The 12883-nt window shown below is 30.7% G+C and overlaps 1 protein-coding gene across 1 annotated transcript; it reads left to right on the forward strand.

Moving 5' to 3' along the window:
• The first annotated feature begins 508 nt into the window (after window positions 1-508).
• Window positions 509-11489, forward strand: LOC122510792. Its single transcript, XM_043625685.1, has 2 exons — window positions 509-1951; window positions 9249-11489. The coding sequence occupies exon 2, from the start codon at window positions 9252-9254 to the stop codon at window positions 11214-11216; it is 1965 nt and encodes a 654-aa protein (XP_043481620.1). The 5' UTR covers window positions 509-1951; window positions 9249-9251; the 3' UTR covers window positions 11217-11489.
• The last annotated feature ends 1394 nt before the right edge of the window (window positions 11490-12883 follow it).

Below are 12883 nucleotides of genomic sequence, written 5' to 3' on the forward strand. Positions count from 1 at the left end.
TATTTATTTTCATTTTCAAGCAGAATTATACTCGAAAAATCAGTTTTTAAACAATTTTAAAAATTTCTGAAAAATAAAAATTGGTCGTTTTTTTCGTTTTTTTTTGTACAGTGTAACATCCCTCATAAAAAATTTTTTCAATTGCATTGCAACAATAATAAAATAAATTTGTTTAATTGGTAATACAAATACAAATGTGGAATTTGAAATATAAGAAATTAAAAGAGATACTTTGTGAACTGCGAATTTAAAACTTTCCCAGGCTGTTAAGTTATGGAACGAAATCAGATCTTTGAAATAATAATGACAAAACGCTGATTCAATAGAAGTAAAATCCCAAGTCGGAAAAATCTTCAAATTATACATTTATATATTTCAAAATAAAAATTCGCTACATGTAAAATTAAATAATGCTGAATTAACAATAAATCAATTATAAAACAAAATTATTATATTGGACAATACTTTTATTCAAAAATAAAATTATTGGTTTTTAATAAATAATAATAATATTAACAAATTAAACTTATTAACAAAATTATTTTATTAATTTATCAACGAATCATAATAAAATCTAAATTTAACCAAACTGAATAAAAACTTTAAACCCCATAAAAGAATGCAACTTCTAGCGACGACTGCAGGATGTAACCTAACCCTACGAGATAACAAAAAGAATGTAAGAGAAAGACCACAAAACTGCATGAATTCAAAAGGTATTATTTTAAAACTGTATGAAAATCCTAACAAAAAATTATAATATAATTAATTTAAAATATTAAAATTAAAATAATTAAAGAATCCACTTTATTCGAATTTTAGGAATCCTAAAATTAACGAATTATATTTTTGACAAATCATTTTCTACATACTTTTTGAACAATCGAATTATTCAGCAGTTAAAATAACATTGTAAATTAAAAAGGAGAATAAATAATAGAATTGAGATTTTAAACAAAGAAATGAAATTATTCCAACGACACTAGAAGTTGCAGGTAACATAATCCTTAGAAGATATGATAAGAAATGAGTGCACGTGCACTCAAGTACGAAATAAAGCTATGACTAATTTAATATTATAATATATTCAAATCATATTAAATACAGCGTAAAAAAAATTCAATTGTAAAAAACATTTATTTATTAAAAATCAATGAAACCAATTTATGTTCTAATAAAAAATTAATAATTCAAAATTTACAAATTCTTCGAATTTTTATAGACAAAATAAAAATATGTCTGTTTAAACTTTATTGTTTTAAATTTATAAATTGTAACTAATAATAACAACGAACTATGTATAAACATTAATTCGAAAACTTCTACACAAAGCGAAAAGAAAATGCGAACATCAGCAACCAAGTCGTGAGAGAAACGTAAAAAGGTAGGGGAAGTTCTCAAACTTAGAGACTGTACGCGGGCTGTGCAGCAGGCCCAACAGCCAGTTCCTTCTTGATTCTCGAGTCGGTCACACATATTTATTTTACTCGCCGGGCATTCAAAAAAGTGTAAAAATTTAAAACTTTCAAATAAATTGTGAATTTATTTCATGTATTAATTGTTGTGTGTGTTATTATTATTTATTGAAGTGAACCCAACCTTAAAAATAAATAAGGATAATTTTGTTGAATTTTTCGCAATCATAAATTAATCAGTGACATTAAATACATCTTAAACATTGACGATTAAAACAAAAATAAAATTCTAAAGAAACCTAAATTTAAAGTTTTGTGCAAAATTTATTAATTTCAAATCAAAATTAGTGACGCAAACATTGAACATGTTCAGTTTCGTTTAAAGTAAACTTTGGTAATAAACAAGAAAAAAGGGATATAAAAAAAAAATATTCAAAAGAGGATTAAAGAAGGCGTTTTTGGGAATCTTCAGTCCGATCAACGGCCGGAATTTGGATTAACCCTCGACTTATCATCTGGAAAGGACATCAAAAAAGGTAATTAAAACTTTATTTCCTCCTTCCCCTTAAAAATCCACAAAAGAAAGGATTTATCCTTTGAATAATTTTGACCGTCGGTATAAAATTAATTCAGAAAAGTCGGGACTTCGCGGCCGACTATAACAAATTCGCGAAGTGGTGACACGCGCTGCCCTATAAATTATTAAAATTATTGTATAAATTGTTTTTTTTGTAAGCTACGAACAGAAACCTCCCTTTCGAGACGTCTAAAACTTTGCCTATTTTTCTCAGACGTTACAAAGAAAATTTTTGGTGACAAGGCGGTGGGATTAGCCTATAAACATTTTTTTTTCTTAGCCTTTATATCAAACTTATTTTAAAATTTTGAAACTTTGGATAAATTCGATTATTTCTCGAGATGTTAAAAAAAGAAATTGAAACCCAAATTAATAAAGTGTTAAAAGACGGAATTATTGAGCCGTTAAATTCTCCTTACAATATTCCTCTTGTAGCTGTTCAAAATAAAATCGATAGCAAACAAAATAAAAAACAACGGTTTGTGATTGATATCCGCGATTTGAATAAAATTACAATTTCTGATACGCAATAAATTCCGCGATAACGGTTATCCTTTCTTTTATTAATTAAAGAAATTAAATTCAAAATGGATGATAAAAGCTTAAACAAAATGAACGAGAAAGAATTAAGAGAAAAGGAAACAGAATTGGAAAAAATTTCAAACGAGCTAAAATTAACACAAGAAGAAAATAGTCTTCTAGAGATAGAATTAAAGATTTTACACGAAAAATTTGCAAAATTACAATTAGAATTAGATTCCGATGAAAATTCAACCACAGGTAATTATAATCGAAATTCTCAAAATCAAAAACAATGCGAAAACGAACAATTTGATGAATCACGAAACGATAGATTTAGCGATACGCACCTCGAAGAACTTAACGAAACTAATAAAGTTGAATCGAAAAAACTTAAAGAAACTCAATGCGAACGAATCAATAAAATTGAAAATAGTAGAAGCGAAAAATGTAACGAACCACGTGATAAATTATATGAAAGTAGAAATCAAAGATATGAAAATTTTCATAACGATAACTCTTATGATTCACAAAATAAAAGGCTCAACAATCCCCAAGATACAAAGTTTTATCAGTCTACAAACCCATTTCTTTATGAAAACGATCACTGGGTCCCAAACTCAAGTGTTATTCGAGAAAGTCTTGCAGTAATACCCCAATTTGACGGATCAGATGTTTTCAAATTTGTAAGAGCGGTAAGAAGGATAAAAAATCAGTTTCCTTTCAAATTTCAACACGAAATTGTTAGGCTACTAAAATTTAAACTTTCTGATAGAGCTTGTCTCGCAGTTGGCGACCAAGAATTTTACTCCATCGAAGAATTTTTAACCCGTCTAAAGGTAGTTTTTGCCACACACCGTTCTTCGAATTATTACAGGGGACAACTATCAATTTTAGCAAAGAGAAATGACGAATCGATTTTAGAATATATTGAAAGATTCGATTCCATAGTGACTGCGATAATAGATTCCCTTTGTCTCGAAGCAGGAATAGACACTTTACCACCAAAAGAAACAATAAAATTAGAAAAGGAATTTGCCCAAGAATTTTATTTCGCTTTACCTCCGTTTTTCCGACAATATATTACCAAGTCGGCAAATACCATTAACGACGCCTACGATGAGGCCATTAAAGCTGAAAAACGAATCGAAATTGACCGCGAAAAATTTCCCCGTTATAATAACCGAGAATTGAGAACTCAACAAAACCCTGAAAATAAAAGAAATTCAGACTACCGACAAAATAACCCTTATCCAACTCGAAGGAATCTCGACACGTACGTAATTGACAACGAACCAGAAATTTCTAAAAATGCGCACTACGGCCAACGAAATAACCAAAATTTTGATTATCCTAGAAATTCCAATTACTCAGATAACAAAAATCCGAGACAGTTTAGGAAGGACAATTTTAGAAATAACGAACCATATAATCCAGGGTTTAATTCGAGAAACGTTAAATTCAACCGTCCTTTCGATCCGGGTTATTCGAGAGACCAAAATGATTCCTATGACCAAAATAATCGAAGTCCCCTGAACAGCAGAGGCAATAGAGACGAAAATGACTGGTACCAAAAACAATGCGATTATTGCAAAAAATATGGACACACTATTGACAAATGTTTTACAAGATTAAATCGCGAAAAATTCGAGAATTCGGGAAACTCCCAAAACGTTCAGAACAGAACCGACGGGAACCTGAACGAGAACAAGACCCGTCAAACAAACTTTTCGCCAGCGAAAATTTAAATTTAGAATGCAACCACATACCGATAAACGGAAAATTACAATTTATACCAGTAATTAGAATATTTTCAGAACAATTTTCCGGAAAAATTGCAGATTGCATGATCGATACAGGAGCACAACCGAACCTAATAAAGGTACACTTGTTGAAACCCGATACAAAAATCGACTATAGCATAAAACCAACTCTCAAAGGTATAGGCGATTCACCTCCTAAAGTAATTGGAATGACAAAATTAAAAATTGACAATTTAGGCGTTTCCGCAAATTTTGTTGTTATTCCCAAAAATTTTCCAATAAAAACAGCTGCTCTGATAGGATCCCAATTTTGCGATGTAAACAATTCCATTATAAATTTTGAACAAGAAATTTTTACATTTAATCACATGTCCCATAAATTTGAAAAAGAAAAGGTTTGTTTTAGCGCACGCAAAAGTATAAGTTGGATTATCGCTGATACACGAGAATGTTTGACAAAAGGCTATGTACCAGAATTAGAAGTCTTACCGGGCATTATTATAGGCGGTAAAGAAATTGATAATTGCTCAGACGGGAAGGTAAAAATTCCAGTCAAAAATACTACCTTTTCCGACGTCGAATTTCGTATACCAATTGTCCCTTATATCGTATCAGAAATCGATAATACAGACGATAAAATGAATACCTCAGTAGATAACGACTACGATAATAATACTTTTAACCCTAACGAAACTATACATTACGCTACGATAAGTACTCTATACGAATCGAATGAACAAAAACGAACAACTGAAACTAAAGAAACAGAAATTGATTTAAATGATTATTTAAATGTTATGACTGAAACTAAAGAAACAGAAATTGATTTAAATGATTATTTAAATGTTATGAAAGATAATCTGTACGAAAACCATGACGTTACTGATGACGAAATACAAACTCTAAAATTTACTGATTCTGAATCTAATCATTCTGATAAATTAGAAGAATGGTCAGAGAATAATGCAGAACAAATTCTATTATATATAGAAGAAAATTTAGATTTCAATCGGGAAATGATTTACTCGTTCGACTATACAAGTACGTCCACTTCAAATTTACAAGGTCTCGAAAACAAAATCGAAACAATTAAAAATTTGTTAGATTTAAATTCTTACGAAGGAGAAATGAAAATCCGAACTGCGGAAATTTGCGAAAAATATGCTGACGTTTTTCAAGCACCCGACGAAAAATTAACTCAAGCGTCCACTACACAACATTGTATTGAATTGACCGATCAAACTCCCGTGCATGTACGACAATATCGTTATCCTCAGATGTTGAAAGGAGAAATTGAAACACAAATTAATAAAATGTTAAAAGATGGAATTATTGAACCGTCAAATTCTCCTTACAACAGTCCTTTATGGGTTGTTCCGAAAAAAGCCGATAGTCAAGGAAATAAAAAATGGCGGCTTGTAATTGATTTTCGAGAACTGAATAAAAAAACAATTTCCGATGCGTACCCTATACCAAACGTGGAAGAAATTGTTTCACAATTATCGGGTTCAAAATATTTTAGCGTCCTCGATTTGGCATCGGGTTTTCACCAAATTCCTATGCGCGAATCGGATAAATGCAAAACGGCTTTTTCGACACCCGAAGGTCATTATCAGTTTACAAGGATGCCATTTGGGTTAAAAAATTCACCCGCGACATTTCAAAGACAAGTTGACACAACCTTCCAAGGGTTACAAAATAAAGAAATATGTATTTATATAGACGATTGTATTATTCACGGAAAAACCTTGGAAGAGCATGATGTTAAACTTGAAAAAGTAATTGAACGTTTGAGAAGAGTTAATATGAAATTGCAACCCGAGAAATGCAAATTTTACCAATCGAAGGTAATTTATTTAGGACACGAAATTAGCGCAGATGGCTCCCGACCTGATAAAAAGAAAGTAGAAGCGATGCAAAATTTCCCTCGTCCCAAAAATCAAAAAAATATAAAACAGCTGATTGGCCTTTCAGGATATTACAGGAAATTTATTCCGAATTTTTCAAGAGAAGCTAAACCTCTCTTTAATTTACTTAAGAAAAATGTCCCTTTTCGATGGACAGAAAAACATGAGAAAGCTTTTGATTATTTAAAAACGCATTTAACCACGGAACCCCTCTTGAAATATCCTGATTTTAATAAAAATTTCATTTTAACTACTGACGCCTCGAATTCCGCTATTGGCGCTGTTTTAAGCCAAATGCACGACGGCCACGATCTACCGATAGCTTATTATTCTAAGAGTTTAAATGACACAGAACAGCGATATTCTACAATAGAAAAGGAATTGTATGCAATGGTTAAAGCAGCCTTCCACTTCAGATATTACCTCTTTGGGCGAAAATTCACCTTTGTGACAGACCACCAGCCATTAGTATGGGTCCACAATCTAAAAGACCCCACTACAAGATTGAAAAAATTTTATTTAAAACTTCGCGATTTCGAATTTGAAGTTATTTATAAACCCGGACAAACGAATTATGTAGCAGATGCTCTATCAAGAAACCCTCCGGATCCACAAGTGAATACGTTGACGTCATCATCATCCGATAGTTCCGATATTTTTCTACGAAGAAGAGCGAATCCAGAAATCTCAAACCAAAATATAACGATAACAGCTGATGTACACAACGAAAATCCTTCAGAAGATAGCGACGACCCAAGTTCTCATAGTTCCGATATATTTTCACTACGGCCTTATAGAAGAAGAAATGAAAATCAAAACGAAGAGAGAAGAGAGGAAGACGAAAATGAAGAAATAAGAAACGAAAATGAAATTGATGAAGAAGTAAATAGAAGAAGATCGAAACGAAGAAAAATTGAAAGAAGAGAAGAAGACGAAATTGAAGAAATAATTGACGAAGAAGTAAATAGAAGAAGAATTGAAAATCGAAACGAAGAAAGAAGAGAAGAAGATGAAATTGAAGAAATAATTGACGAAGAAGTAAATAGAAGAAGAATTGAAAATCGAAACGAAGAAAGAAGAGAAGAAGATGAAATTGAAGAAATAATTGACGAAGAAATAAATAGAAGAAGAATTGAAAATCGAAACGAAGAAAGAAGAGAAGAAGATGAAATTGAAGAAATAATTGACGAAGAAGTAAATAGAAGAAGATCGAAACGAAGGAAGATTGAAGGAAGAGAAGAAGATGAAAATGAAGAAATAATTACAAGGAATTTTACAAACCAAAATAGAGACTATGCAAATGTAGAAGATTTTGAAATTACAAGTGATAGTGATGGAATCCCCAACGAAAACGAAGAGTCGAGTGACATCGTATCGCGCTCATCCGATCTATTTGAAGCAGCTGTGGAATATGACATTAATCGAAGGAATCAACATAATCCAAATTTGATAACGGTAAGAGACAAAGTATTGACGCATAACGATAATATTTTATACTTTGTAACTTCGAAAAATGAACCGATATGCGACGGAGCGAAAGAATTACTATTACAAGGAAAATTACCTTTAGAAGTTTCCTATAATATCGGAGAAACAAAAACTAAAATCGTTTCAAGAAAAACTTTCATAGCAGCCTGTTTAAAAAGGGATAATAATGAAAGAACTAATGCTGATATTTTAGAAAATTTATTTGAAGGATTATTACAAAAGCTTTTAAGGTTAAATCTGAAATCGATAAGAATTGCACAGTCAGGATACATTGACGATATATCATGGGAAACATTCCTTAATCAATTTAAAAATATCTCAGAAAATTTACCAAACACTAAATTTATTTTTTGCAAAGGATTAGTTCAAGTTCCGGAAGAAGGTGAGAGATTTGCAATAATAGCCTCGACGCACGAATCCCCTATAAACGGCCATAAAGGAGTTACCAAAACTTATCTCCGCATTAAACATGATTTTTATTGGCCAACACTTAAAAAGGATATTCAACTATTCATCTCCCGTTGTGAAGTTTGCCAAATTCAAAAGTTAGTTAGAAGAAAAGTAAATCAACCAATGGTCCTCACAGATACTCCTGGAGAATCCTTCGAAAAAATTTCAATGGACATCGTAGAGTTGCCAAGGTCATCGTCTCTACATAAATATATTCTTACGATGCAATGTCTTCTAACAAAATACATCATAGCAGTGCCCCTTGAAAATATAAGGTCAACAACAATAGCTACAGCAATTTTGAATAATTTTGTATTCCAGTACGGAGCTCCAAAAATTATTCTGACAGATCAAGGATCAAATTTTACGTCTTCTTTAATAAAACACATTTCGAAACTTTGCAAAGTGAATCAATGTTGTACTACAGCATATCGCCCTCAGAGTAATGGCTCAATTGAAAGGATGCACCATTCTTTGAAAGAATATTTTAAATGTTATGTAGCTTCTGACGCTGAATGGGATAAATGGATCCATTGTGCTGCTTTTTCTTATAATACGAGTACTCACGAAGGAACGAAACTAACGCCGTACGAATGTGTCTTCGGAAAACTTGCGAGAGTTCCTTCTACAAATATAAATGTAAGCGACGTAAGAAATGAAACGTATTTTGACTATCTTATAAATTTAAAATCTAGGATCAATAAAATTCAAGAATTGGCACAAAATAATTTGAAAAACGCGAAAATTAGGTCTAAAGCTTTTTACGATAAAAGAATAAATCCTTGTAAATTTGAAATTGGCGATACAGTTTTGCTTCTAAAAGAACCAAAACGTGGTCCTTTTACACCTGAGTATATAGGACCATACAAGATTGTACAATTAAACGAAAATAATAATGCTATTATTAAAGCTGGAAATAAAACTCGTACAGTGCATACAAATAAATTAAGGCTCACTCGCCTGCGACCTCCGAGTGAATGTGACTCTTCCGAGTAACCTTTATTTTGCAAAACAAGAATTTAGTTATTTTCTTTTTAAATTAACAATTTAAAAACAAAAAATAACAATAATAAGACCAAAGCTCGTACAGTTTATTGAATATAAAGTTGTTTTATTCTTTGTATTTCAGAAAATGTTCTTCATATTCTTTGTACCTTTCATTGTTTTACCTGTCAGTGGTCTTACCGGATATGATTGCAGTTTTAAGAAATCCCCGAACATAACAACAATCTCGCTACGTCATGTTGGAGATTGCAATTTCGACAACCTCGTTCCCAAATCTGAAAAACATTATATAAATTTGCTACAAAAGGGAGAATATGGAACAACATTTACTCGACAGTGTAAAATAAAGGTAACACGGAAAGGATACTACTGCGGTATGCACTCACACATAGCATTAACAAATGATGTTAATAAAGTTTATATTTTAAAAGTTTCGCGCGAGGCATGCGACGACATGCATCGATTTGGCCAGTTTAAATATTATGAAACAGTAATCGATAATCTTGAAATAAATAAGACGAATTTTAGAAATATAAATTTAAAAGGGATAGTCTTCGAAAATTCAAAATGTGAAGGTGAATTGTTTGAATCAAAACCAAACTTAGTCGTTCAAGCTGATTTAGAAATTTCTTTATATTCTTATGAAGCTACTATAAAAATGAGTGAAGATATTATAATTTTGCAATCAAATACTCAATGTGTTTTATCAACACAACATTGTATTGATCACGACAATGCCTATACCTATTGGGAAAAACCAGAAAATACCTTATGCAATTTTAATTCCTATGCGATCCTCTTCCAAGGATATTCTTCCAAGACCCAAGATACGAACCTCCCCACTATATATTTTACAAACTCTACAGACAATATGAAATTTGCTTTCACAGATATGGGAACAGAGACAATTTGCGGAATGACACTAAGAAAAACCGAACAATCTAAAATTTATATTTTTGAAACTACCTTGAATAATCCTTTTCCAACCAAAAATTATAGAGTGAACATTAAAGATATTTCCCTTACAGCTTATTTTAATACTAAACTTATGTATATGTCTCATCATCTTAAAATCGAGATTAATACACTTTATAAAGATATTATAACACAGAGATGCAAACTTGAAAGACAAGTAATAAAAAACTCACTTTCACAATCCTCCCTCAATCCAGACGAATTTTCGTATACTATAATGAAAGAACCTGGTTACATGGCAATTTTCGCCGGAGAAGTAGCACACCTTATCCAATGCCAAAAAGTTCCCGTTAAATTACGTCCCACCAACAACACTTGCTATACAGAATTACCAGTTACTTATAACAATATATCGCTCTTTTTGACTCCAAAATCTAGAATATTGACTACAACAGGAAACCAAAGAGACTGTAATAGACTCTTGCCTACAACTTTTGAAATAGACGGAAAATGGTACATGCTATCTCCTCATCCTTCTCCCGCCGATCCTCCACAAATTTTACAACCCTTGAACAAACCCACTTGGAAATACACTGACCCGGGCGAATTAGCAAAAAGTGGTATTTATTCAGATGAAGACTTAGATCAATTTAAAAATGCTATAATGTTCCCTATAACGAAACCCGCTATATTAAATCAAATTGCTAGAGGTGCATCCGGACATGACGTAGCTACAGACAATTTAGACATGTTAAATTTATTAGATGAAAAGACTTTAGATAAATTTGCCGAAAATGCAATGACGAAAGTTTGGTCATATTTTTTGAAATTTGGATCTTTTAGTGCTGGATGTATAGCAGTAGCAATAATTCTTGGTTTGATTAAATATGCTGTCAATGTTCTATTTCACGGTTATGCACTATACCGAATTTATGGTTTCGGAATAAAACTGATTGCCGCATTTGTAAGTGGCATTGCAAATTTTTTAATCCATTTAGGTACAGACAACATCAAAAAGAAAGAAAAAAAATCAAACAATGACGAAGAAAATCCGCCCCCTTCTACGTTCCCACCTTCACCCCCCCATGCGCCTCCTCCTACACCTTTACTAAATTCCCCACCAATTGTCCCACCTAGGAATCCTCAAAGTCCCGCATATCCAAAATTAAATGTCTGAATATAAAAATTTTTTATTTCCTTTAATTTTTGGTTGCTTACCAAAATTCATAACATACATTATCCAATAAAAAAAAAAATATGTTAAATTTCACATTCAAATAAAAAATTCATCTTCACATTTAGAAATCTACTTATTTCAGAACTACAATCTTGTCGAAAATAACTAATTGTTTATTCTCGACGAATAAGAATATAACAAGAATATTCAAACGACAAAATTATAATGTTATGAATATTAATAAAATTATGTTAATCAAGTATATCTAAATAAAATAATAAGTATCACAAAAGAAATTTACAATTTGTAAATTCACAAATTTACAAATTTATAATGTTACGAATATTAATAAAATTATGTTAATCAAGTATATCTAAATAAAATAATAAGTATCACAAAAGAAATTTACACTTTTGTAAATTCACAAATTTACAAATTTATAATGTTATGAATATTAATAAAAATTATGTTAATCAAGTATATCTAAATAAAATAATAAGTATCACAAAGAAATTTACACCTCCGTTATAATAATTAAATTGTAATTAGAAACTACATAAATATTATTATAAAACTTTATATATCTTATCTGATATCATGAATGATCTACAATATTAGTTCTATAATACTGAGCCAAACACAAAAATATAATCCAATAGTTATAAAATAAAATTTACTAGTGTTTGTAGAATTGTTAATACAAAAACCGAAAACATCAGAGTTTCTTTTCCTTGCGCAAAACCTTAGTTCACTCGCGAAGCTAGTTTTGCTCTAATCAATGGGGGTGTTAAAATCATAAAATTTTTGATTCAATTCTTGTTCAAGACTTTGAGATTCTCTTTCTTCAAGAACATGTTCAGATCTCAATTTTTATGATACTTTGGAAAAGGAACACAATCTGACTCTAAAATATAACGTCGGATTGAAACGTATTTTGAGAGCGTCTCTGAACATAGAGAAATTAAATTCAGAAAACTCATATTCATTTATACATAAATAAAATGTAGAATCTCCAAAACGAATTAATTACTAATAATAAAATTGATTCTTAATAAATTTAATTGTTCCAATACTGTAATATCGTCAAATATTCTCTCTCTGGCCAAATAAACAGTTTTTGTTGTTATTAATGCCGGAGTACGATGGAACTGCCTCTCATTTAACGTTGTTAAGTTAATCCAAATAATACATCATTTTCCTAACCATTATTGATGCAACATCCATCAGTGTATACCATTATATACCCCTCATAATCTTTGTGTAATCCGCGATGTGACACTTTTAAAAAAAAAAAATTTTTTTGTCTTATTTTGGTATAAATTTTTTCAAAGAAATCACCAGAAAATGTTCATATCACTCGACACAAATCTACGAGTATAATAATTAAACGACAAATCTTATAAATATTAGTAAGAATTGTGTTAATCTGTTACATCTAAATAAAATAATAAGTCTAACAAAATTGTAAACTTAATTGTTATTAGAAATAAAAAAAAACATTCCTATAAAACTTTATATAATTCATGTTAATATGAAAGATCTACAGTAATAGATTTGCAATATTGCATAATCAACGTAAATTAAGAAAAACTATAGTTTTTATGTAAAATGAACATGACTAGTTTTTCGTAGAGTTTTTAACTTTTAAGGAACCGTCACAGTTTCTT

Source organism: Leptopilina heterotoma, unplaced genomic scaffold (genome assembly GCF_015476425.1).
Source record: "Leptopilina heterotoma isolate Lh14 unplaced genomic scaffold, ASM1547642v1 Lhet_7371, whole genome shotgun sequence".
Classification (NCBI taxonomy): domain Eukaryota; kingdom Metazoa; phylum Arthropoda; class Insecta; order Hymenoptera; family Figitidae; genus Leptopilina; species Leptopilina heterotoma.